Raw genomic sequence first — 25,004 nt, 5'->3', positions numbered from 1 at the left:
GCAATTATCTTTTAAAAAATTATACCTGTCTTTTCTTTTTACATTGTCTTTACTTCTCATTTGAAAATTGGTTGAAGAAATTGAGGTAAAGACAGAAGACTAAAGGAGGGGGACATGATAGCTATTTTCAAGTATTTGAAGGGCTATAATGTGGAAGAGGGATTAGATTTCTGCTCAGAACATTGGAACAGTGGGTTGAAGTCAGAAAGATGGAAATTTAGGTTGATGTAAATAAAAACTGGAGGACAACTGCAGTTACCCAACAGTGGAAAAGGCGATCTTAAAAGGAAATGGCTTTCCTTCTCTTGGAAGTCTTCAAGCAAAAATTCATTGACTACTTGTTGGCCATGTCGTAGAGGAGATTCCTGTTCAGAACTGGGAACAACTATATAGCTTTTGGGGTTCCTTTCAACTCATAAACTATGATTATTTTAGCCAGTATTAGAGAGTTCCTGATAAAAAATTATTAGAATAGGTACATTCAGTTTTCTTCATATAATTTATGATCAATTAACCACTCATTCAGACTTTGTCAAAGGAAAATTTTTACCATCAGCATTGTTTTAATTTATTATTTGTATTTAACTATGAGACAGAACACCTTTATTTATTTGAAATACATTATGAAATTATTTAGCTGTTTGTCTTTGGGCTTAATAAACATATTCCTAGAATTTTAATCTTGCGTTAGTGTGTTAATCCTTTACTAAGCAAACAAACAAACAAAAATAACCTCCAAGCTAGGATAATTGCTTCTGGAAGGAGGTTATTATGATTATGGTATAATTATTGTGTATAGGAAATGAACTTAATTGGGAGGGGAGGCACAGAGCCACTAAAAGTTGACTATATGAAGAGTTGAGTATGTCACCGGTTCCAGTATTAATAATCATTGTTATATTTATAGGCAGTTTTTAACTTATGATTGGATCTTGTTTTAAAAGTTCATATGCAGTAGCTGTGTGACCCTGGGCAAGTCACTTAAGCCCAGTTGCCTCACCAAAAAAAAAAAAAAAAATTAAAAAAACCCTTCATATTCAAGTTGTCTTTTAGGAACTTTTAGAAGAATAGAAATGGTTGTAGGTGGTGCTTAGTTTCCCATTCCAGCTGAAAAAACCTTATTTAACTTCTAGTAAATATATATATTTGTAATGAAAAATAGTTAAAAACAATACTACTGCAAATTTAGTAGTTCCTGGATTTCAGTCTTATTTTTGTTTCTAATTGGTCCTGGCCCTGAAACTCATTCAAATAGAAGTAGAATTGATTGATTTCAGGCCTTGGTTGAGTTAATTAGTGGGGAGAGAGAATAAATACATTAGGACCTTGAGGAAAGTTGGTGGTGAGAGAATGGCAAAAGGCATTAACATTTTTCTTTTTAACATCATGGTGGTATTATCATTTATCTTCCCAATCCCTTTCCCCAACTCCCCATATTCTTTTGCCCCTTGTGCTATCACTGCATTGTTTCTATATCTCCTCCTGACCAAGGAAGTATGCCACCAGAAGTGAATGGTGTGATGGGATCTTTTTTTTTTTTCAGACATCTCCAAATTTATTTGGATAAACACAACAGGCAAGTAATTTGCCTTCTAGGCTGGATGATAAGGTATTAGAGATAATGTTCACAACCCTGCTGTACTGAGGCCAGCTCCATTTCCACTGGTTCTTAAGTCTACTATAACCTTAAATCTATGCATATTTTGCTCTAGATAGAGAATTATTTGATGGGAACCATCAGAATAGAGATAGGGGGAATTCTTAGCTCAATAATTAACATGACAGGCTAGTAGAATTTGAACTACCATGACACCATCCATATATCATCAGGATACTTCCTAGTTTAACAAACTATAAAGCTCTCAGTTCTGAGTGCAATATACAATCTTTAACAATAATCATACATATTGAAGGCACACAACTTTTTCCTGTAAAGAGGATGCCACTGGATTATCTCTTCATGGCCAAGTTTGGCATCTTGAATATATTAACTTTGACCAGTGAAGAGAGGAAGAAAGAGAAAGGAAAAAGTTAAAAAGCCAGGCTTGCTCTACTTGACTGAGCTGTAACAGGTCAGAGCAGACACAGATTAGCAAGTGAGGCCAGGAAGGAGGTTAGGAGTTCTAGGACATCAGGTTCTTGCTTCCTGAGCAGCTCATTGACCAGAAAACATAGGTGGGGGAAGACCTGCTAGTGTGTTCTTCCTCAGCAGCCCAAAGGCAAGAGAGAAGAGTAGGAACACAACCTCCAGCCTCCAGTTTCCTTCACATCAGCCAGAGAAATGAGCAAAGGAAGGAGCAGGACTATCAGACTAGACTCCTGCTGCTTTCTTAAGTGCTAGACAAGACAGAAGTGGGAGCAGAATTAAGAGGTTCTTATTTCTTTCATGGCACTCAGGCAGTCAGCCAGTAAACATTAAGTGCCTACTGTGTGTCACGCACTGTGCTAAATACTTGGGATACAAAAAAAGGATAATCCCTGATCTCAAGGAGTTCACAATCTAATAGAGAAAACATGTGAACAACTATGTACAAGCAAGTTATAGATAGGAAATCATCAAGAGGGCATGTCCTGGAATTAAGGGGGACTTGGAAAATGTTTCCTGTGGAAGCTTGAGATTTAAGCTGAAACTTGAAGAAAACCAGGGAAGTGAGAAGGTCAAGGTGAAGAGGAAGAGCGTTCTAAGCATAGGGAACAGTCACTGAAAATGCCTAGATTCAGGAGTTGAAGTATCATGTGAGAAAGAGGAAGGCAGCCAGTGTCATTGGATCTAAGAGAACTTGATGGAGGAGTGCACAGTTTAAGAGGTCTGAAAAGGTGGGGGTGGGTAGGTTATGAAGGGCTTTGAATTCCCAAAAGAGGATTTTGTATTTATATTGGAGGGGATAGGAAGCCATTTGAGTTGTGTGGGGAAAGGAGGGCATGACTTAGTTGAACCTGTGCTTTAGAGTAATTACTTTGGTGGCTGAAATGAGGATGGACTGGAGTGTGGAGAGGCTTTGTGGCAGGGAGACCAAACCAGTAGGTTTGTTCATGCCTGACCAATATGTAGTATCAGGAGAGAAGAAGGGGCATATTGAGAAATGCTGCAAAGATGAAATCAACTGGTCATGGCAACAGATTGGATATGGTAGGGAGGTTGGGGGGAAGTGAGAGAAAGTAATAGTCAAGGAGGACATCAGGACATCTAGGTTGCAAGGCTGGGTGATGGGGAGGATGGTGGTGCCCTTGATAGTAACAGGAAAGATAGGAAGAATGGAGGGTTTGGGGAGACAAATAACAAGTTTCAGTTTGGGACATGTTGAGTTTAAGATGTCTATGGGATGTCCAATCTGAGATGTGTAATAGGCAGTTACAGACGTGAGGTTGGGGGTCAGCAGAGAGGTTAGGGCTAGATAAGTCGACTTGAGAATCCTCAGTATACAGAGGATAACTGAATTCATGGAGCTGATAGGATCACCAAGTGAAACAGAATAAAGGGAGAAGAAAAGAAGGCCAGGGGAGGGCCCTGTGAGCTGTCCCCCACAACTGGCAAATGTGACCTGGAGATCAGCAAAGCCAACTGAGAAGGAGCTGTTACACAGGGAGGAGGAGAACCAGGAGGGAGCAGAGTTCTTAAAGCCTAGAGAGTGTCAAGAAGAGGATGATCAACAGTGAGTGTCAAAGGCTGCATGCAGAGAGGTCACAGATTTGGCAGTTAAGAGATCATTAGTGCTAGGTGGCTCAGTGGATAAAGCACTGGCCCTGGATTCAGGAGTACCTGAGTTCAAATCCGCCCTCAGACACTTAACACTTACTAGCTGTGTGACCCTGGGCAAGTCACTTAACCCCAATTGCCTCACCAAAAAAAAAAAAAAAAAAAGAAATTAAAAAAAAAAAAAGAGATCATTAGTGACTTTGGAGAGGGCAATTTCAGTTGAATGATGAGGTCATAAGCCAGAATGTAGACAGTTAAGAAGAGAGTGAGAGGAGAGGAAGTGTTGTAGATGACCCTCTCAAGGAGTTTAACCACAACAGTCAGGAGAGAGATGGGATGACAGTTAGCTCCTGCTTAGCTACAAGGAAGGTGATGCCTGCTTAGGTGACAGGAAGGAAGGTCAAAGGTTAGAACTGCAGAAGCTCTGCTTACTTCTGGTCATCTTAGGTCCTGTGCTCAGTCTGGTGTCACCTTTCAGTTCCATCACCTTAGAGGAGATGTAGTCCCTGACCATACTAGATACAATGCCCAATGCACTGCTGAAAGCTCTGCCAGAAGAAGTCAGTTTGGAAGGAAAGTCTGACCCCCACTGGCAGTTAGGTGGCACAATGGATAGAGTACCAGGCCTGCCACCAGCTTCTGTGGTTCCAGTGGCCTGTGTTTTCTCCAAAGTGTAGTGCTTGCTCTAAGAGTTTGCTCCTCCCTGAGGACACTACCCTGTTCTCTTGAAGTTTAGGCAATCTGAGCTGGTAGGACTTGGAAAAACAATGTTTTGTGCCTGGTAAGGATACTTACTGCCCCTAGTGTCAGCAAAGGTCCACCTTCCTAAATGAAAAAGAGACACCTATTCTCCTGTTTTACTCTGTGCATGTTATGATAATAATAATAATGTTGATGATGATGACAGCTAGCATTTATGTGGCACTTTAAGGTTTGCAATGTGCTTTACAAATATCATCTCATTTGATCCTCACAACAACCCTGGATAGCAGGTGTCATTATCCCCCTTTTACAGATGAGGAAACTGAGGCAGACAGTTTAGGTCAAAGCTTTTAGACTGTGGGTCATGACTCCAAATGGGGTCATATAACTGAATGTGGGGGTTGTGAAAAATTTGGCAACAGTAAAAGGTTATATATACCTATTTTGTATACCTATATGTCTAGGATCACATAAACATTTCTTGGGCAAAAAGGGGTCGTTAGTGGAAGAAGTTTAAGAAGCCCTGGTTTAGATGATTTGTCTAAGCTCACATAGCTAGTAATTATCTGAGGCCAGATTTGAACTTAGGTTTTCTGAAATCTCTTAAGTTTCTGTGATTTATACATTCAAACACCTGTCTGCCTCCAGAGTTATCTATGATCTGAGATGTCACACTTTCCAGCTTACTCTTCCCTCTCTAGTCTTCTTCCAGTCCTACATACCTGATTAGTGAATGTGTTTGCTATGCTAATTTGTGCTGCCTAACTGGGGGAGGAATAGGGTTCCAGAGGGAAGAGGCTGGAGGTAGCTGAAGTCCTTCTCTTTTTGTTTTCATTTTCTTGGTTCCTCTGTTTGAGCTTTAACAAAATGAGTTGTAGCAAATTATATTTCTTAGCTTAGAAACTTGAATAAAATATATTTATTAACACTACAGAAAATTTATAGTAGAGAATTCTCATTGTAACTTATTGCTTTCAAAGAAAGGCTATAACTCTAAAATAAATTATATAGCTCCATGAAAGGACTACAAACTTCCTGCACAGCAATTATAATCTCTTACAACTCATAAAACCAGTCCCTTTAAATTCATAGGTCCATTTTTCTAGGCTTTTAGGCTATTCCTGTTACACAGTCCAACTTTTATGCTTCATTGAGGTATGGAGGCAACCTTGGATTCTCAAAGGCTATACAATTAGTATGAACTCTAGTAGTTCCAATCATTCCAGAAAGGTCTGGATCAAATCTGCCAAGGACCAGCACAGCTGAGTTTGGAAAAGCATAATACTAGAAGGTTGGTCTCTATGTGATGAATTCTTTGCCCTTGGCAGCCCAAGAAAAGAAGAAAAATGCAAAATAAACCTTGATACTTGGTAGACGCCTTTGATTACTGCAGTGAATGAGGCAGTGATAGAAAAGGGAGTAGACAATGTTAAGAATCATACTGTTGTTAGATCATTGCTAAACATTAATAGTTACAGAAATTGTGATACTTTTGTTCAATGACCAATGAATTGACATGCTTATTAGAAGAACTGACACATTTCAGTATAGTTATGCCCACAGTAAACTAAATAAGAAAACAAAAGGGAATTGCAGCTAGATAAAAAGATTGCTTACCGGTTCTCCTTCAAAAAGGAGCTGGTAAAGTCTATATTAAAAGGCAACTAGAAATATAATTTTATGGGACACCTTGTTATCTTCTTTGGGAGTGCTTATGATAACATTAAGCAAAATGATGACCAGGAAAATATTTATTGCTTATTATCAAAATATCAAGATTCATTATAAGGTGTGGAAGGTAGAATGGTTTTTTTCTATGAAGAAATTGACAAGATTTTCCAAACCAAGTATATATATATATGTGTGTGTGTGTGTGTGTGTATGTATGTGTGTATATATATATATATATATTTATACTTAGTGATGTCATTGTGAATTGGCATAAAGGAGTAAGAAATATATTGGAAAATATGCCTCAGGTTTGAGGAATAAATGAGATCAACAATAAACCAGAAGCTGTACATTTCTATGTCATGGCTACTTTCTTTCAGAAGAGAGTTTGAAGATGTTAGAGAAGATAAGCAGTAAGTAACATCACAAGAAATGAACCTGATGATATCTTACCTTACAGGAAACAACTGATTGATTATTATTATTATTATTTTTTGTCTTTTTATTTATTTATTGTGGGGCAATGAGGGTTAAGTGACTTGCCCAGGGTCACACAGCTAGTAAGTGTTAAGTGTCTGAGGCTAGATTTGAACTCAGGTCCTTCTGAATCCAAGATCAGTGCTTTATCCACCGTGCCACCTAGCTGCCCCCAACTGATTGATTATTGATGTGGGAATAATATTGGAATCACTTCTTCATATGTTGTCAGACAATTGGCTATTAGAGCAGTGGTCAAAATCAAGTTTAGAAGAAAGAAAACTGTTGGCAGTGTTGTTCTCATTTATCAACAACTTTTAATTGACTCATTAAAACAGATTGATGAAAACTGGGAAATGGGAAAAGGCAAAGATATTGACTTTGGTTAAACTTTTATACCCAATTGGGAAAGAGTCACCAAAACAAAACGTCCCAAAGGCACCTGGAAATCTGATCTACGAGCAAGCACTTTATCTCTTTTATCTCCTTATCTAGAGAGATGATAACCTTTGGTTTAGAATGCACCTTCACTTGTAAAACATTACAGAAGAAAATGGTGGAAGATTATGAGAAGATTTATTACCTCATAAAACAGCAAACAACAGTGGAAGTGAAAACAAGATTGGAATGAGACTCAGCTGAACTTTATTATCTCAAGACTATTCATAGATGAAACTGGCAAGAATAAAGTAAATAGCAGATTATTTCAGTAATGATCTGTTTTTTATTATCAGTGACAGGAATTACTGCATTTCTGCCCTCAGTCCTTGGTGTACTGTACAAAGAAATAGATAGGGCATCGAAGATAAAATTGGGAGGAGTGGACCAGACCAAATGCACACAGAAAAAATACATGTCGGTGGCAAGACTATCTTGAGAGTTTTCAGGGATCATCTGTAAGATAATCTTAGGAAGAGGAATTTATCAAAGAATAGCAAAAGTTAAAGATTATATTGTCACCCTTAAAAAGATCATCCAGAGAATGACTAATGCCTACCTATATGCCCACTTATTTTTAAAAATTTTTTAAATGATATATGTGTATCTATTTATATATACATAGATACATATATGTATAATGAAAATATAAGAAAGAAATAGGCAACTTTCTCAAACGATTTTTTTTATAGATCACATCTTTATAGTCACGCAATTGACTTAAAGGCAGAGAGAATGCAGTGTCTTTCTGTATTTGTTGTTTACAAAAATGCATTTGATTCATTAGAGCAGAATGTCATTTTTAATGTTATCCCCCAATATATAGTCTCTTCTGCTTATGTAAGATGATATAAGATTCCTTTAAAAATCACAGAGCTAACTCTTTTCAACAATCCTGTGATTAATAATATCTATCCAAGGGCAGCTAGGTGGCGCAGTGGATAGAGCACCGGCCCTGGAGTCAGGAGTACTGAGTTCAAATCCGGCCTCAGACACTTAATACTTACTAGCTGTGTGACCCTGGGCAAGTCACTTAACCCCAATTGCCTCACTGAAAAAAAAAATAATATCTATCCACTGTGCCATGTAGCTGCCCTGATTTACATAGTAGGGAACAATTTGAACATAATTCAGCTTTTGTTCATGTATGATTTTGCCCATGAAAATGCAGAAAACTGAACCCTGCTGAATGGAGCAGGACAGGAGCACACAAATCATGCATGCATCTCTAACATATACCAGCTATTTCAGTTCACTCTATGTGTTATCCTACAAGGCTATGATTTGCAATTCTTTCACATGTGAACTTATTCATCCATCTTATCTATCTTTATCTATCCATCCATCCATCTAAACACTCAGCATCCCTTATGTATCTATTATATGTTCTGGTTCGGTAGAAGCTGTTGGCAAAGTTCCTACCCACACATACCCATGTACTGCTCCCTCCCCACTCACACTTTCTCTTACATGGCTGAGGTAGGGCAGGCAGGCAGGCCGGCCTTGACTAGACCAACTAATGGTAACAAGAGTTAGGCCAAGCAGCAGCCTAAGGCAAGGGAAGCCTCCAATGTTTATTGTAGAATTTATGTATTTGTTAACCATTTAACATATATAAAACTGTACTACTGTTTTTATTAGGTTTTTATCTTTTAAAAAATTCCACTGATGAAGTTTTTGAGTGTTATTCCCCCAATCCCATTTTCTTTATAAGCCTTATTAGGTTTTTGTTGTACAATTTTGCATAGTGGGATGATTTTTAGAAAATCACATATCATGTTATAGCAGCACTGATTGTTATTTATAGCTCTATGAAGAAGCTATGGAAAACCTAAGGAAGGACCACAGAAGACAAGACAGCATGGATGAGGATGGGTTGTTATTTGCACCAGTGGAGGATTTACTCATGTTGATGAGAGCATAGATTATTTAAGTATAAATATTTTTATTACTCCTTTTGGATTGTTCAGATTCTCCATCACTTTTAGAAAATTAAACTTTATTTTAAAACTTAAGCATTTATTTTCTTTCCTTCCACTTCTTTATCCCTCATCCCCAACTTCTTCTGAAGTCTGAAAGTATATAGGTCTTGATATAATGATGAGAAGAGTGTGGAGATTACTTTGTCATTTTTAAGTGTTATACCTGTTACAGGCCTACTTTTAAAACACCAAACAACAATGGTATGATGCTGACATGTGCATCATAGTGAATTAGTATGTTTTTCTTTAATAATATTTTTGGGTCCAGGCCTATAATTTCATTCATGTGGGGAACTTCTGGTGTGGAAATTTGTTCCACCAATGCATAGGGGCAGTTGCCTGCAACTTATGTTCTTTGATCCTGACAGATTAAACATCTTGCCTTTTGCCACACAGCTAATATGTGTTAGAAGCAGGACCCGATTTTTCTGACTCCCACTATTCCACAATCTCTCCCACACTAATGACATAAAGCTAGTTATTCCTGAAATTTTATTTGTCTACCTTGTTTTTCCTTCTTAGGAATTTCTAAGTGAACTTAGGAAGTTCTAAATAAACTTTTCTGCATTTTTCTATCTTCATTATCCAGGTATAAGGAATATTTTTTTAGTATCTCTTGAGTGTCATAATAGCATATTACTCTATTATTTTCTTCTCAATTCTGTCATATATTGTCTGTTTTGTTTTCCAGTGGATAAAGGGGGTAGGAAATAAAGGCAGCAGCTCTTTTTTGCATAAGAGTAAAAAGGATTTCCATGGGTGTTCTGTCACTTCTAGGCCATCTCCAAACAGGTAAGTTGCATGTATGTGTGAACAAATAATTAAGATGTGTTTTTTTTTTTAAACCAGACATAAGTAGCCCAGTTAGTACTTTGATTTTGGACATTCTTTAATTTTAAAAACTTGAAACCTTAATCCTTCAATTATCTTTAAACTTTCAAAGTCAGATGAAATGTACCTGCTATTTCTGTTTGGAAATACTTAGGATTTATCAAAATTTCAAGTATTTTCCTGCTGTAGAGAAAAGGAAAAAAAAAACAAACCTCTACCTGATCTAGCATATTGTTTGAATGATAAGATTATTTTATTATATACATATATATATTAAAGATTATTTTATTCTAATTGGATTTGTGTGTGAGAGGGTGTGATTCTTTTTTTTTTTTTTTTTTTTTTTTTTTTTTTTTTGCGGGGCAATGGGGGTTAAGTGACTTGCTAGTAAGTGTCAAGTGTCTGAGGCCACATTTGAATTCAGGTCCTCCTGAATCCAGGGCCAGTGCCTCTATCCACTGCGCCCACCTAGCTGCCCCCTGATGCTATTAATTAAACCATTGATGCTGGGTAATGGTTACAAATATATGGATAAATCATGTTGCTATTACTGTTGGGACTTGTAAATTTCTTGAAGATTTGGCATTGTTACAACACTAAATGTGTATTTAAAAACAGATACTAAAGAGCTGGTAGATTTGTGTCTTTGGGTATAGTGTACCTAAACAGTAATAGAAAAAGGAATCCAATAGTCAATCAGTGAGTATAAATAAGAATCTCTTCTCTTCTCCCTTAATACACATTTGCTGCTTGCCGGAGACATTTTCTTTGCTGAAAGGGAGATTAGCATGTAATAAAGATATTAGTCAGTCAATAAACATTTATCAAGCACCTGCTATTTGTTAGACAATGTGTTTTATGCCTGAACCATATAAATAAGGAGGTCACAATTTAATGGTGGGAGATAACAAGCAAACAAAAATGTAAAAATAAGCTATATGCAGGATTAATTTTTAATAAGCAACAGAAGGAAGACACTAGAATGAAAGGAAATTGGGAAATTTTTCTCACAGAAAGAAGTTTGGCTGGAACTTAAGGGAAGCAAAGAGGCAGACATGAGGAGGGAGAGCCTTCCAGCCATGGGGCATAGCTAATGAAAAGACCATCAGGAGATGTTGCATCTTATTTGAGGAACAGCAAGGAGGTACTTAATGGACTTTCTCCCAGATATAACCAGAATAACTGAAAGAACACTGAAAAAATCACATCCCAGAGAGAAAGTAGGCAGTTCAAAACATTTTACATTAGGAATAAATTCTTATCCATTTGTTTCTTCCTGATATTTGGAAGTGCCTATATGACATAACATCCTGTATTGAGTACCTTCTATTTGCCTAGCATACAACATACCAGTCCTTTAATAATGATTTACAATATATTGTTCAAACTATATTCTCAGACTCGTAGAATCTCACATTTGGAAGGGACTCCCTTTATAATATATGGAGATGTGATTATCCAACGTCTTCTTGAAGGCCTCCAGTGACAGGAAACTTAGTAATTCCCAAAGCAAACTATTTCACTTTTGAACAACTCTAATTTTTTTTTTTTTAAGGAAGGGCAGCTAGGTGGCTCAAGGGATAGAGTTTTGGGCCTGGAGTCAGAAAGACTCATTTTCTTGAGTTCAAATCCACCTTCAGACACTTACTAGCTGTATTACCCTGGGCAAGTCACTTAACCCTATTTGCCTCAGTTTCCTCATCTGTAAAATGAGCTGAAGAAGGAAGTGGTAAATCACTCCAGTATCTTTGCCAAGAATGGCAAGCTGTAATCAGCCTCTCTGTAATTTCCATCTGTTGGTCTAATATTGCCCTCTGAAGCTGAATAAATCAATAAATCAACAAGAGTTTATTAAACCCCTGCTATGTGCGAGCCTTTGTGCCCTGGAAATGTAAGTACAAAGAATAAAACAATCTCTTTTTGCAAGGAGTCTTCTCATTTTTGTCCCACTTCCCTTCCCTCTACCTAACAACCCTTCAGATAGTTGATGGTTGTCATGTTTTTTCCTCAGCCTTCTCTTGGCGAAACATACCCCATTCCTTTTTTTTTTTAAATAAACATTTTTATTTAAAGTTTTGAGTTCCAAATTTTTTCCATTCCTCTCTCCCCTCTCCCATCCCTGGGACAGTAAGCAATCGGATATAGATTATTACATGTGCAATTATGTAAAAACATTTCCATATTAGTCATTTTGTATAAGAAGATGAGTAAAAGAAAAAAAAGAAAGAAAGTGAAAAAATAGTAGCTTCACTCTGTGTTTAATCAATATCAGTTCTTTTTCTGGAGGTGGATAGTATACTTCATTATTAGTCCTTTGGGATCATCTTGGTTCATTGTATTGCTGAGAATAGCTAAGTCATTCACAGTTCATCAAAATATTTCTTGCTACTGTTGTACAATGTTCTACTAGTTCTGTTCACTTTACTATACATCAGTTCATGTAAGTCTTTCCAGGTTTTTCTGAAATCATCCTGCTTGTCATTTATTATAGCACAATAATATTCTATTAAAATCATACACCACAGCTTTTTTTAGCCATTCCCCAATTGATGGGCATCCCTGTGATTTCTAATCCTTAGCCACCACAAAAAGAGCTACTGAATAGATTTTCTTTCTTTCTTTTTTTGGATGCCTTTGGGATATAAACCTAGCAGTGGTATTGCTGGATCAAAGGGTGTGCACAATTTTTTTTTTTTTTTTTTGGTGAGGCAATTGGGGTAAGTGACTTGCCCAGGGTCACACAGCTAGCAAGTGTCAAGTGTCCGAGGTCGGATTTGAACGCAGGTACTACTGAATCCAGGGCCAGTGCTCTATCCACTTCACCATCTAGCTGCCCCTGTGCACAATTTTTATAGCCCTTTGGGTATAGTTCCAAATTGCTCTCCAGAATGGTTGGATAAGTTCACAACTCCACCAACAGTGGATTAGCATCCCAATTTTCCTACATACCCTCCAATATTCAACATTTTCTTTTTTTTTTTTTGTCATATAAGCCACTCTGATAGGGTGAGGTGGTACCTCAGAGTTATTTTAATTAGCATTTCCTGAATGTTAGAGCATTTTTTACCCATATGATTATAGATAGGCTTTGATTTCTTTGTCTGAAAACCACCTGTTCATATCCTTTGACCATTTATCAATTGGCATTCCCCATTCTTTAATCTGACCTTTGTATTATATAGTTTTGAGTCACTCACTGTCCTGGTCCATTTCTTTGGGTGTCCTGAAGCTTGCCAGTATTCTTTCTAAAATGTTGTGCCCAGAACAGAAAACTGTTTGCATGTAGTCTATTCAGACCTTCCTCTGTCTAAACAATATGATTCTATTCCTGCAGCCATGTTAGCTTCTTTCAGTTATCACATTGTAGACTCAGTGAGCTTGCAGGCCACTACAACAATCAGATCTTTTTCCATATGAGCTATTACCTAGCCTTGTTTCTTTGATCATGTACTTATATGGTTGATTTAAGACTATTCAGCACGATGATTTAAAGATTATTTAAAATTTTTAAATGATGTTAAATTTATGTCAATTATGTATTAATCTGTGGGCATGTGAAGTTTTTTAGTGATTTTATATTTGCTAATAAATGCATAAGATTGCCTCAGAATTCTGTTTTTGGAGACTTTTGTTAATAAGTCAAATTCTAATAAGTGGCCAACATGAATCTAAAAATGATACAGATTGTCATTTGTCAATAATTTGGTTAGTTCCATTACTGGCTCAATCATTGTTTTTACTTCAAGCATTTTTTTTTTCATTGCCATACCACAGAAATCAGGGCTTTTGAAGATGGTCATTTTAAACTGGTATAAGAAGACTTTGAAACTAGTTATCTCTGTCTATTACAAGCAAATATTTCATAGGTTTAGAGATAAAAGGACATTTAATCTAACACTCCCATTTCTTTCCTCACTAGCCAGTTTTTATATGAGAAAACTAGACTAGAAAAGTTTAGTGCCTCCAGCTCCTCTGACCCCAAATCCATTACTTTTTCCTCATACCTTGCTATCTTAATAGTGATAGAGAGGTATAAAAATATTAAGTAATGGGGCAGCTAGGTGGTTGGTGCCGTGGATAGAACACTGGCCCTGGATTCAGGAGGACCTGAGTTCAAATCTAGCCTCAGACATTGACACTAGCTCTGTGACCCATAGGCAAGTCACTTAACTCCAATTGCCTCACCAAAAAAAAAAAAATTAAGTAATAATGCCATTTCTGTTACTTAATAAATTTCCATTTCACCTTCATAACCCTGTGAGGGAGACTGCAATGTTTCTTTTTAATCTTTGTTTTAATGAGGAACCTGACTTGTCAGCTGTCATAGGCAGAGTTAGAACTAGAATTCATGTCTTCTTATTTCTTGCTTAGTGCTATTCCCACTGTATGCCTCATTGCCTCTTTTTTTATTAGACAACTTTCCTTCACTTAGGTTCTTTTTTAAATTAAATTTTATTTTAAGGAAGATTCCACCTCTCCAGCTCCACTAAAAAAGCCATAGCAACTCTTGCATTGGGCATGACCAAATTTTATACACACACACGCACACACATACATAGTTTTGCACACTTATATGTATGTATGTATGTATATATTTCTATCTATCTATCTATCTATCTATCTATCTATCTATCTATCTATCTATCTATCTATCTATCTATCTCCTAGTCTTCACTGAGTCCTTCACCTTGCTATCAGGAGGTAGGTAGGATGTTTTATCATGAGTCCTCTGGAATTGTGGCTGATTATAGTATGGAGCAGAGTTCCTAACTCTTTCAAAGAGATTTGTCTTTACAATATTGTTATTAATTTTTCTTGTTCTGCTCACTCTACCCTGCATTAATTTGTACAAGTTTTCCTAGGTTTCTTGAGGGTTCCCTTCCCTTTCATCATTTCTTGTAGTACAATAGTATTCCTTCACATTCATATAACATAAGTTGTTCAGCTATTCCTCAGGTGATAGGCACCCTCTAAGTTACTCATTCTTTTCTTTTTGCGGGGCAATGAGGGTTAAGTGCCTTGCCCAGGGTCACACATCTAGTAAGTGTCAAGTGTCTGAGGCTGGATTTGAACTCAGGTCCTCCTAATCCAAGGCCAGTCCTGTTATCCACTGTGCCACCTAGCTGCCCCTCTTTTAATTTTTAAAAATTGATATATTTAGCTTTTTTTAAATCACTTAGGAATTCCCCTCTATATTCTTCTCCCCCTCTCTCCAGAGAGCCATTCCTTTTAACCAAAATTTTTTTCCAAAAAAAAGAGGAAAAATTTCAGCAAAACTGAATTAATACATTGAAAAAGCCATCATAAGCCAGTGTTCCACACCCACCCTCACGTGTGCATGATTAAAAGTTGAGAGACATAGTTTCTGGGTAATTTAATAATATTATCAATAATGCCAGCAGGTTATGAATAAAAGGATGGTCATTGGCTTGTCTCTCTCAGACTAAAGACAATTGTAGTGGTGGGGCACACAGTTTATATATCCTTGAAACAGTAGGTGGTCAATGGGACCAAAAATTGACCCTTACACAGAGAGATTGCCTCCAGCTTTGGACTATCAATTTATTTTCTTTTTTTTTGCTGGACAATGGGGGTTAAGTGACTTGCCCAGGGTCACACAGCTAGTAGTACATGTCAAGTGTCTGAGACCGGATTTGAACTCAAGAAATCCTGAACTCCAGGGGCCGGTGCTTTATCCACTGCGCCACCTAGCTGCCCCCTGAACTATCATTTAAATAATGTCTTCTTCCTCAATGCCACGCCCCCTGTAAACCCCCCTCCCCCAGAGAAGCCTTCACTCTCTAGATAAAAGGGTCTATCTCCACGCACGAACATAATGAGTTCCCCTACCCTAGATTAAATTCCTTGCTCTTTGGGTGAGTTCTGACCAAGATGAAGAGAGTTAATGCAATATTATTATAAAGGAGAAACTGTACCTTTAAAAGAAGGGATTTAGGAAGGGGCGAAACTCGGAATCTCCTCAAGATGGTGCTTATTAATAATAATTTTTTGTAATCCATATTTTCAAAGCCAGTCTCCAGACTCTTCCTCTTTTTAGCCTTGGACCAAGAAATGTCCAAACTAGTACTTTCCTAGCATTAGGCCTTGGGTTAGATCACTATCTTTTATAGTTCTATTGGGTCTTCCAGTCTGCAGACTAGGGTGGGCTCAGTCACATAGTTATCAGGCTTCCTGGGACCTAAGAAAAATCTGGTGATATCTTGATACCACTAGGAGGTTCCCTCTTCTACCCAGAGACTATGGTAGCCTCCACTCTTCTCCTACCAGTGCTGTTTCTCATTTATAGAATAGCATTTAGAGTGGGAAGAGACTTTAGAGATAACAGTCCAATCCTTTCATTTTTACAGAGAAGGCAACTGAGAACCAAAGAGGGAAAATGCAAGGATTCCAACATTGTGAGTCTTTTAGTTCAGGCCTAAATCCCAACTCTCTACCCCCTGCTTCCCACCCCACCCCCCGCCAGCCTTCCTCCACTATTCTGTCTTAAATATTTTTTTTATTAAATTTTGAACTTAGGCAACAAAAATCCTCCCATTCCCATGTACACAGCAGATCACAAAAAGAGGATTCAATATTGATCTGTGGATCTCTTTCATACCACTTTTTAAAAAAAGTACTTAATAAATCCAACACCTTATTTTCATAATTGTATTGCTTGTTGTCTGGACTGCTTTCTGGATATCCTTTGGTTCTTTTCTGTACATTAAAAAATTGTTATAGTGGTCCTCTTTTATTTGATATCAGTATTGTTAACACTCCCATCCTCTAGACCCCTCTCTATTAAAATGTAAAACAAAACAAAAAACTGAGACAAAGAAAGGAAAACAACCCCAAAACTTGTAACATGTATGGTTATGAAAAGTGAATCTACACAATGACCCTGCCCCAAAATGGATGTTTCATTCTGTACCTTGAGTCCATCACCTCTCTGTCAAGAGGTAGGTAACATTTTTCATCATAGATTCTCTGAAAATATGGTTGGTTATTGCTTTGATCAGAGATCTTAAGTATTTCAAAGTTGTTTTTCTTTACAGTGTTGGTATTTGTGTGTAAATTGTTCTGTTTCAGCTAAACTCATTCGGTATTTGATCATACTACCTAGGATTTTCTGAAATCTTCTTTCATTATTTCTTCTTATTGTTCAGTCATTTCAATTGTGCCTGACTCTTTATGACCCCCTTTTGGGGTTTTGTTGGCAAAGATACTGGAATGGTTTGTTATTTCCTTCTCCACCTCATTTCACAGATGGGGACACTGTGAAGTTGGCAAACAGTGATTTGCACAGGGTTATAGAGCTAGTAAGTGTCTGAAGCTAGATTTGAACTCAGGTCTTCTTGACTCCAGGCCTGGGGCTTTATCCACTGAGGCACCTAGCTGCCCCCTCATCATTTTTTTGTTTTCCGACAGGGCAGTTAGGCTTAAGTGACTTGCCCAAGGTTACACAGCTAGTAAGTGTTAAGTGTCTGAGGCCCTATTTGAACTCAGGTCCTCCTGAATCCAGGGCCGGTGCTTTATCCATTGAGCCACCTAGCTGCCCCAAAGTGTTGGGCTGTTTTTTTTTTTCTCTTTAGCTAGAAATTGTGTTTTTCCTTTCCTTTCCTCTCCTCTCCTTTCCTTTTTGCTGGGCAATGAGGGTTAAATTACTTGCTCAGGGTCACACAGCTAGTTAGTGTCAAGTGTCTGAGGCCGGATTTGAACTCAGGTCCTCCTGAATCCAGGGCTGGTACTTTATCCAGTGTGCCACCTTGCTGCCCCCCCCACCCCCATCATATAATTTTTTTGTGAGGCAATTGGGGTTAAGTGACTTGCCTAGGGTCACACAGCTAGTAATTGTTAAGTGTCTGAGGCCGGATTTGAACTCAGGTCCTCCTGAATCCAGGGCTGGTGCTCTATCCACTGCGCCACCTAGCTGCTCCTCATCATTTTTAAAGGCACAATAATATTACATTACATTAATATACCATAGTTTGTTTAGCCATTTCCCAATTGATGGGTACTCTTACATTTTCATTCTTTTCTTTTTAATACCCTTTTAAGGACCAGGAAGTTTGTTTTGTTTGGGACAATTCCTTCCCTAATATTTTCTTCTCTCTTCTGCCCCACCAAACATGTTTACCTGTTGAATTTGATGTATTTCTACACCAAAGTATTTGTCTGTGTGTCCACTCTCCTTGGTTTCAGAGAAGAGATTCACCTGATGCCTACTTGTCCTATCCCTTTCTCCATGTGTATATATTGTTTTTATGTATTCTAATTATGAGAAGTAGCAAGTTCCACTCCCTTCTTTCTCTTTTCTACATGAATATATTCCTTTTACACTTTTATTTCCCCTCTTACAACCTTCAGAACAGAACTAGTTCATCTTTAGGTCCCCTGTTTTGCCTTATTTAACTTCCTCAGTTCTCTTTTTGAAGACATTAAGGTTTTGAAGGGACACTAATTTCTTCTCCCTCTTTAGAATATTAGCACTAATATTAATAGTATAGCCCCTTCTAGTTGCTCAAATAAAATTACCTTTTTTTAGATTTCTCATTAATCTTGTGTTTGCATTTCAAACTTCTTCTTCATCTCTGGTCTTGAAAGTTTTCAGTTCCATTAAAGATCCCTTTTCCTTCTGTAGTGTTGTTCTCAGCCTTTCTAGGTAAATTATTTTTGGGTGTAAACATATATTTTTTGCTTTTTTGGAATATTGTATTAGTAAGGTGAATAAGTAGATACTCACTATCTGAGGAAAGATTTGAAGGTAAGAAGACTAGGAGTTTTTGAACATTTTACATATTCCAGGAAATTGTCTCTTTATTTTAAAATTTGATGCTCTCCTCAATTTGGCATCATAGAAACATTGGATTTTAGAGTTGGAAGGGATCTTAGAGATCTTTGGAGTACAATCTCTTCATTTTACAGATGAGAAAACTGAGACCCAGAGAGGGTATCCGAAGTTACCCTGGCAATGAATGGAGGTTTTATGGCTCCAAGTTTAGTACTCCAGTCACTTCACTAGGCTGCCTCTCCAAACAACCTTTTCAACTGTATATCACATGGTTTTTCTAGAGAAATCCGTTCAGTCTAGACTACTTAATACTTTTGCAATTATCTTATACTTTTCCAATTTTAATACTTCACCCCCTCCCCCTAGAATTCCCTCCTATGCTTCTGTCAATCCAAATTCTGCTAGTCTTGATTTCAACCCCACCTCCTCTAGTGCTCTAGCTACAGTGATCTTTTCATCTTTAGGGTTCTTACTGCTCAGATATAATCCTATACTTGGTTTTGTATTCTCTCTGTCTTCCTCTCCCTTCCCCTCCCCAGACTCAAAGAGCTTTTCGAAATTTACCCAGTAAGGCAATAGTAGGCCTAGGATTGTAACCTGACTTTATGCCAAGCTTTCTTTTTGCTAGATTCAGATAGGTTTTTGAGGGAAATGTTATGGGTTAGCCAGAATACTTGGAAATTAAAATGGGGGTAAACTCATGGAATCAGATGTGAGTGTGGCTAGTCAGTATGAAAATGTCTGGGTGAAGGCAGTATTGAGGAATTAGGTAGAAGGCAGTCTGACATTCCTAGAGTTGGTAAGGTTCAAGGTAGAGTCCAAGGGATCAGGACAGTTCAGCAATCTTAAAACCAAGGATAAGTCCACATTAAGCTTTTAAAAGACTAGGCTTCTTTGACTTCCTGAAACCTTTTACCACCAGATAGTACAGAGTTAGCCTTTGGTACTTTCCCCAGGTCAGAATAGTCCTTAAAAGGACCTGGAACTGTTGATATTTTCTGACTGTTGTAGAGTTCAGAAATTGTCTCTTAACCCATGTGACTTCAGCATCCAAGTGGAAAGGAAAGAAACCACCTAGACAAAAACAAAAGAAGAGAAACTAAGAGTATGAAAAGCCAATAGACCATAATTAAAACTCCTCAGGGAAGGGATTTTTTTTCCCCCTCTGGAGCTCTGAGCTTTTTTTTCTTGTTCTTCCCTTATTTTCTTTTTTTCTGAGCCACTCAGATATTTGACATTTTAACACAAAGTGTGATTATATTACATGGTGCATAACATCTCTGGAGAAGAGGAAAGAAGAAAACAAGTCTGTTTTGAGCACTTACTATGTTTTAGATATTGTGCTAAGTATCTGAGGCCCTCACTAATCTCCAACTTTACCTTTTTCCTAGGGAGTGGGAATGTTCTGACTTGTAGCCTAAGGAATCTCGGGGACAGCCTTCTTTTTTTGTTTTTGTTTTTGTTTTTGTTTTTTAGTGAGGCAATTGGGGTTAAGTGACTTGCCCAGGGTCACACAGCTAGTAAGTGTTAAGTGTCTGAGGTCAGATTTGAACTCAGGTACTCCTGACTCCGGGGCCAGTGCTCTATGCACTGCACCACCTAGCTGCCCCGACAGCCTTCTTTAAGTGCCTTAGGAGTACTCTTCATTTCTTTCTCCCTTTATTTCCCAGTGATACTTTTCTATAATATGTTTGCTAATTCTCTAATTATGGTTTAGAACTGTTAAGTGAGGCAGTTTTTCTTTTTTTCCTCTGTAATACTTTCTTTTGGGATTCATATTCTCTTTATCCCAAATGCTTTCCTTTTCTCCTACCCAGAGGTTCTTGTTCTTTGCTACACTATTTGTTTCTTCGAACTCCATTTCTTGCCTCTTCCTCTCCCTACTGCTGTGTGGAGTTTAATAAAATAATTGAACTAATAATAAATTGAACTAAATAACAAATGAACTAATCTTATGTTTATATATACATTCATAACACAGTGTCTGGATCGCCAAAACCATACTTTCTGGTTTTAATATCTCTCTCAGTTTCTTATCAAACCAGATAATTCCATGGCATACAAGTACTTTTCTTTAACCTGATATACCTAATTTTGTTTCTCTTGCTCACCAAGATCTTGTCGTCAAACTGTTTCTTGTTAATAGGATTCTCATCTAAGCACCTTTTTTTCTCCTTTACAAGGTTCTAATGAAGAGTTGTTTGGAGTTTTCTTAATAATGGAATATTTGTACTGTATTAATGAAAACAGAAGTATAGGACAGATGAGTTTTGTTTCCAAAAAGTTAGTGATCTTTCACATTATCCATGGCTACTAGATTTGTTTATTTCTCATTTGTTTATTTCTCGCCTTCTATGAAAGGACTAAAACCTGCAGAAATCCTTCAGTTCTTTCTCTATAACAGGGATTCTTAATCTTTTTTTTGCGTCTTGGGCTGTTCGATAGGTTGGTGAAAGCTGTGGACCCCTCTTCAGAATAATGTTATAAAATATACAGAACACCCAGGAATACAAAGGAAGCCAATTCTATTGAAATAGTTATTAAATATTTAAAAAATAACTTTATGGATCTCATCTTAAGAACTCCTGTCCTAGAAACTCAGGCTCTAAAACAGGCCATCAAATCGGGCCCTTGAGAAGGTTTGCAGCAGGGGTTTTGTTTTTTGTTAGTTTCAAAAAACACTGTAGGGTCAACGTCTATTTTGAATTTGTAGAAACTCAAGCTTTTCAGCATCAAAGAGAGATTCAAAATTGTCTCACTGAGAATTTTTTAGTGCTGAATATTTAAAATTGATGCATTCAGTTGCTCTGTAAAATGTACCTACATATGTCCATAAATTCAGAATATAGGAAATATTCATGGCTTTAGGTACCTGGAGCCTCCTTTCAGTTTCAGAATTTTTTCTTTGGCCAGCTTCTTCTTTGTTCATAGTTACTAAAAACATTTATAGGCATTCAAAGTTTCTTTCTTTGTAAAGTGTCGAATGGAGACTTTTTTCCTCCATTTTGGGCCTGGTGTCACAAAAAAACAAATACATGGATACAAAGTACACTCAAATGGAGCCTTAAGTTTTAGAAGAGGTGAAAACTCATGAAATATCAGTGACTGAATGTCCAGAATATTAGGTTAGCACTTTTAAGAGCACTGCCGTATTTTCCTTATACATATTTCAAACACTTGTATGTATATGCATATATATACACACACATATACATACATATATTTACACACATACCCATATATGTATACACATACCCATATATGTATACACATACCCATATATGTATACACACATATGTAATCTGTGGACAGAAAACAAAAACAGGATCTACCAAGCTGCAAAGGATTTTGGTATGGGTGATGGACTTTATATCTTTTATCTAAGGCCTATTAGTCCACAGCAATTCTTGAGAATCATCTACTAAGGCAGAGAAGAATTGTGATCTGCCTTGGTGGAAGAAATACTGATATTAACAAAATCACAGATCCTTTTAGTATAGAGTTTATTTTTTTGACACAATCTACTTTCTTGTACATTGTGGTAGGGACTCCTACAATATTTCAGACAGCCTGACAGAGTCGATAACTTCAGCTCTTCTCTGAAACACAGAAAGTGAAGTGTGTTTCCATCACCAAAGGAATAGTAGCCACTTCAATTGATCACCCCTTAGAGGGCCAGAAGCGAACATGCTAGGAAACCCTAGTCTATTATTCCTAGTGATTTAGTTCTTATTTACTGACATACCAGAAACACAAAGCACAGATTAATATATAGTACAAATAAATTCCACACTTATTGGGCATTTACTTTGACTTTTGAAAAGGGTGGAAAAGGAAGTTGTGATGACATGGCAGTGTGTCTTCAGAAAACCAAGTATATAAGTAAACAGTGTTTGTTTCTTCTTTGATGCTTAAGTCTGCTTAAAATCTTCATCTTGTTGCCTGAAGTTTTTTCTGGATAGAGATCCATAAGTAAAATGGAGAGAGAAGCCAAACTCTGGGATTCCTGCAGATAGATTGAGTACTTTACAACAATAATTTACAAAAGTGTTAGCATATACTCAACTGAACTTTAAAATTCTATATTTCCAAGGGAAGCTATGAGTGGTAGACCAACCCTCTTACTGAATACAATGTGAAGGTGCCTTCTAGGTTACATTTAACAGATGCATTTGGTAAACCATTTAGAAAAAAAATTTTTTGATAATAGCTAATATTTATATAGCACTTTAAGGTTTGCAAAACACATACAAATATTTTCATTTTATCCTCATAACTCTGGGAGGGAGTAAGTACAATTATTATTCCCATTTTGTAGATAAACTGAGGCAGACAGAGGTTAAGTGACTTGCCCAGGGTCATCTGGCTATTAAGTGCCTGAGACTGGATTTGAATTCAAGTCTATCTGATCCCAGGAACAGTAGTACTCTATCCACTCTGCCACCTTTTTGAACATTGCTGAACAAAGTGCATTATTAATTTAAGGTCTGTTGATATTCTCAAATCACATGACTTTATTGTCAAGTCCAGAGCATATTAGGTAACTTCCTTTGAGGAAAGCATTTGGAAAAACATTGACAGGTTAATTTTCTTACATATGGTATGAAGATAATGATTTTAGGAATAAATATGTTGGCATAGTCACATAGGAAGCTTGTTTTGGAAGATCTACTTATAATTCACTTAACAGGAGGGTATAACAACAATAAGAAAAATACTTTTCAAGGAAGTAATTTGAACTAACATCAATGATTCAATGAGTTTGAATGTGCTGTATAATCATCACATTTCTGATCTAATCATAGGTGAATCTTAAAGTAGATTTTGACTTAAAAAAATTTCTTCATAACATGCTATAATGAGAAGAAAGCCCAACTAAGTCACCCTGCATAGGAAAATATTGAAATTGAGGTAGCATCCATTTTTATTGTTGTTTTTTTTGAGACTGAAATTGGGGCTGTTTTAATCAACAGTTAGTTAATAGGTAATCTAGACTGTCAGAAATATAACAATAAAAGTATTAGACCAGATTTAACCCATACCATTTAGAAAAATTTTTGGTTAGCTAATAATATCCAGTAATAATTTTTTTAGAATCACCGGAATAGCTAGATAACTGCTCAGATACCCCATGACCAGATATTTCTCTCTCTTCAGGTGCCAAGCCAAGAAGGAAAGATTCTTCAGACTGGTGTATAGAACCTTTCCATTGTTTTGGGAGATGATGTGAGGTTTCAGTGGAAACTTTATCAGATCCTCCACTGCCATCAGTAAGACTAAGAACCACTTTTGCTGAGGTTAGAACAGAACTCTTGGAATTGTTCCCCTGTAAAGAGAAAGCATGTCAGTTTCTTTAAGATCCACAGTAAAGGGGGAATCCATAGGAATATTTCAGTTTTTCAGTGAGTTACTTACTGAAATTTCTTACCTTGATGGAGGAAGAGGGACATAATTGGGAAGTCTGACATTTGTATCCTAATCAAATTGATCTATAGTCGACCCCAACTGGAAAACTAAAAGTCTACCTAAATTTGAGAAATACTGACCTGTCATGTGGATTTTTTACCTGTTTCCTGAGATTGTGCAAAAAGGCACTGAAACTTCTGGATAGATAAATTTCAGAGACTCACACCTTGAACATTGAGTCGTTGTTAGTCTCAATACACAGAGTTAAAAAAAATAGGCTTAATGCCATGTGCTTGTTGATATTGAAAAGTAATTTTGTCATCTTTTCTCAACAATATGATTTCCCTGTAATTCTGGTATGAAAGTATGACAGATATAAAGAATTACTGTCAAGTTTTGAGTTTCAGATGACCCAGATAAGGCAGTAGACTGGGTTGATTCAATGATTTTTATTTGTTCAGGTATAATAAAAGGGCTACCTGGAAGGAATAGTGAGGAAATCACACCAAATTTATTGGTTGTTTCTTGAATATATACAAATGGGACTCCTTACAGGTTAAAATGATCAAGGGTAGGTGGAAGAGCATACGTGAAAGAAAGAGAAGGATAATGCTACTTAATTTTTCCTTGGGGCAGTATTGACTAATTGTATGTGTTTAACAGTTATTTGTGGAACATCTGCTTTGCGTAAGGTACCCTGCTTAAGTGCTATATTTGAACTTCTGATTTATTTATTTATTTTTGCAGAGCACTGGGGTTACATGACTTGTCCAGGACCGGCGCTTTATCTACTGCGCCACCTAGCTGCCCCCCTTCTGAATTTTTAAAACATTAGATTAACTATCTCTTTTTGCCTTAGCTGTTACCTTCCTGAATTGTTTGTTCAGCCACAAGTACCTAATTCTTATAGCAGTGTTCTTCCTATAGCAGTCACCTCATATTTATAATACCTGAGCCATAGCTTTCTTTGCATCTCATGAAATTATCACAATTTTGTTGCAAAGGGTTA

General features: G+C 37.0%; 1 protein-coding gene across 3 annotated transcripts in view; it reads left to right on the top strand.

Moving 5' to 3' along the window:
- The window catches only part of SENP7 (SUMO specific peptidase 7), a 183,821-nt gene that overhangs the window by 40,073 nt on the left and 118,744 nt on the right, over positions 1-25,004 (top strand). For all 3 annotated transcript variants that reach the window (XM_043992005.1, XM_043992004.1, XM_043992006.1), the window contains exon 4: positions 9,659-9,759. In XM_043992005.1, coding sequence (XP_043847940.1) covers positions 9,659-9,759 — 101 coding nt within the window. The remainder of the gene's footprint in view (positions 1-9,658; positions 9,760-25,004) is intronic.

This window comes from Dromiciops gliroides, chromosome 3 (genome assembly GCF_019393635.1).
Source record: "Dromiciops gliroides isolate mDroGli1 chromosome 3, mDroGli1.pri, whole genome shotgun sequence".
NCBI classification, from domain to species: Eukaryota; Metazoa; Chordata; class Mammalia; order Microbiotheria; family Microbiotheriidae; genus Dromiciops; species Dromiciops gliroides.
This window is presented reverse-complemented; position numbering and strand designations above follow the sequence as displayed.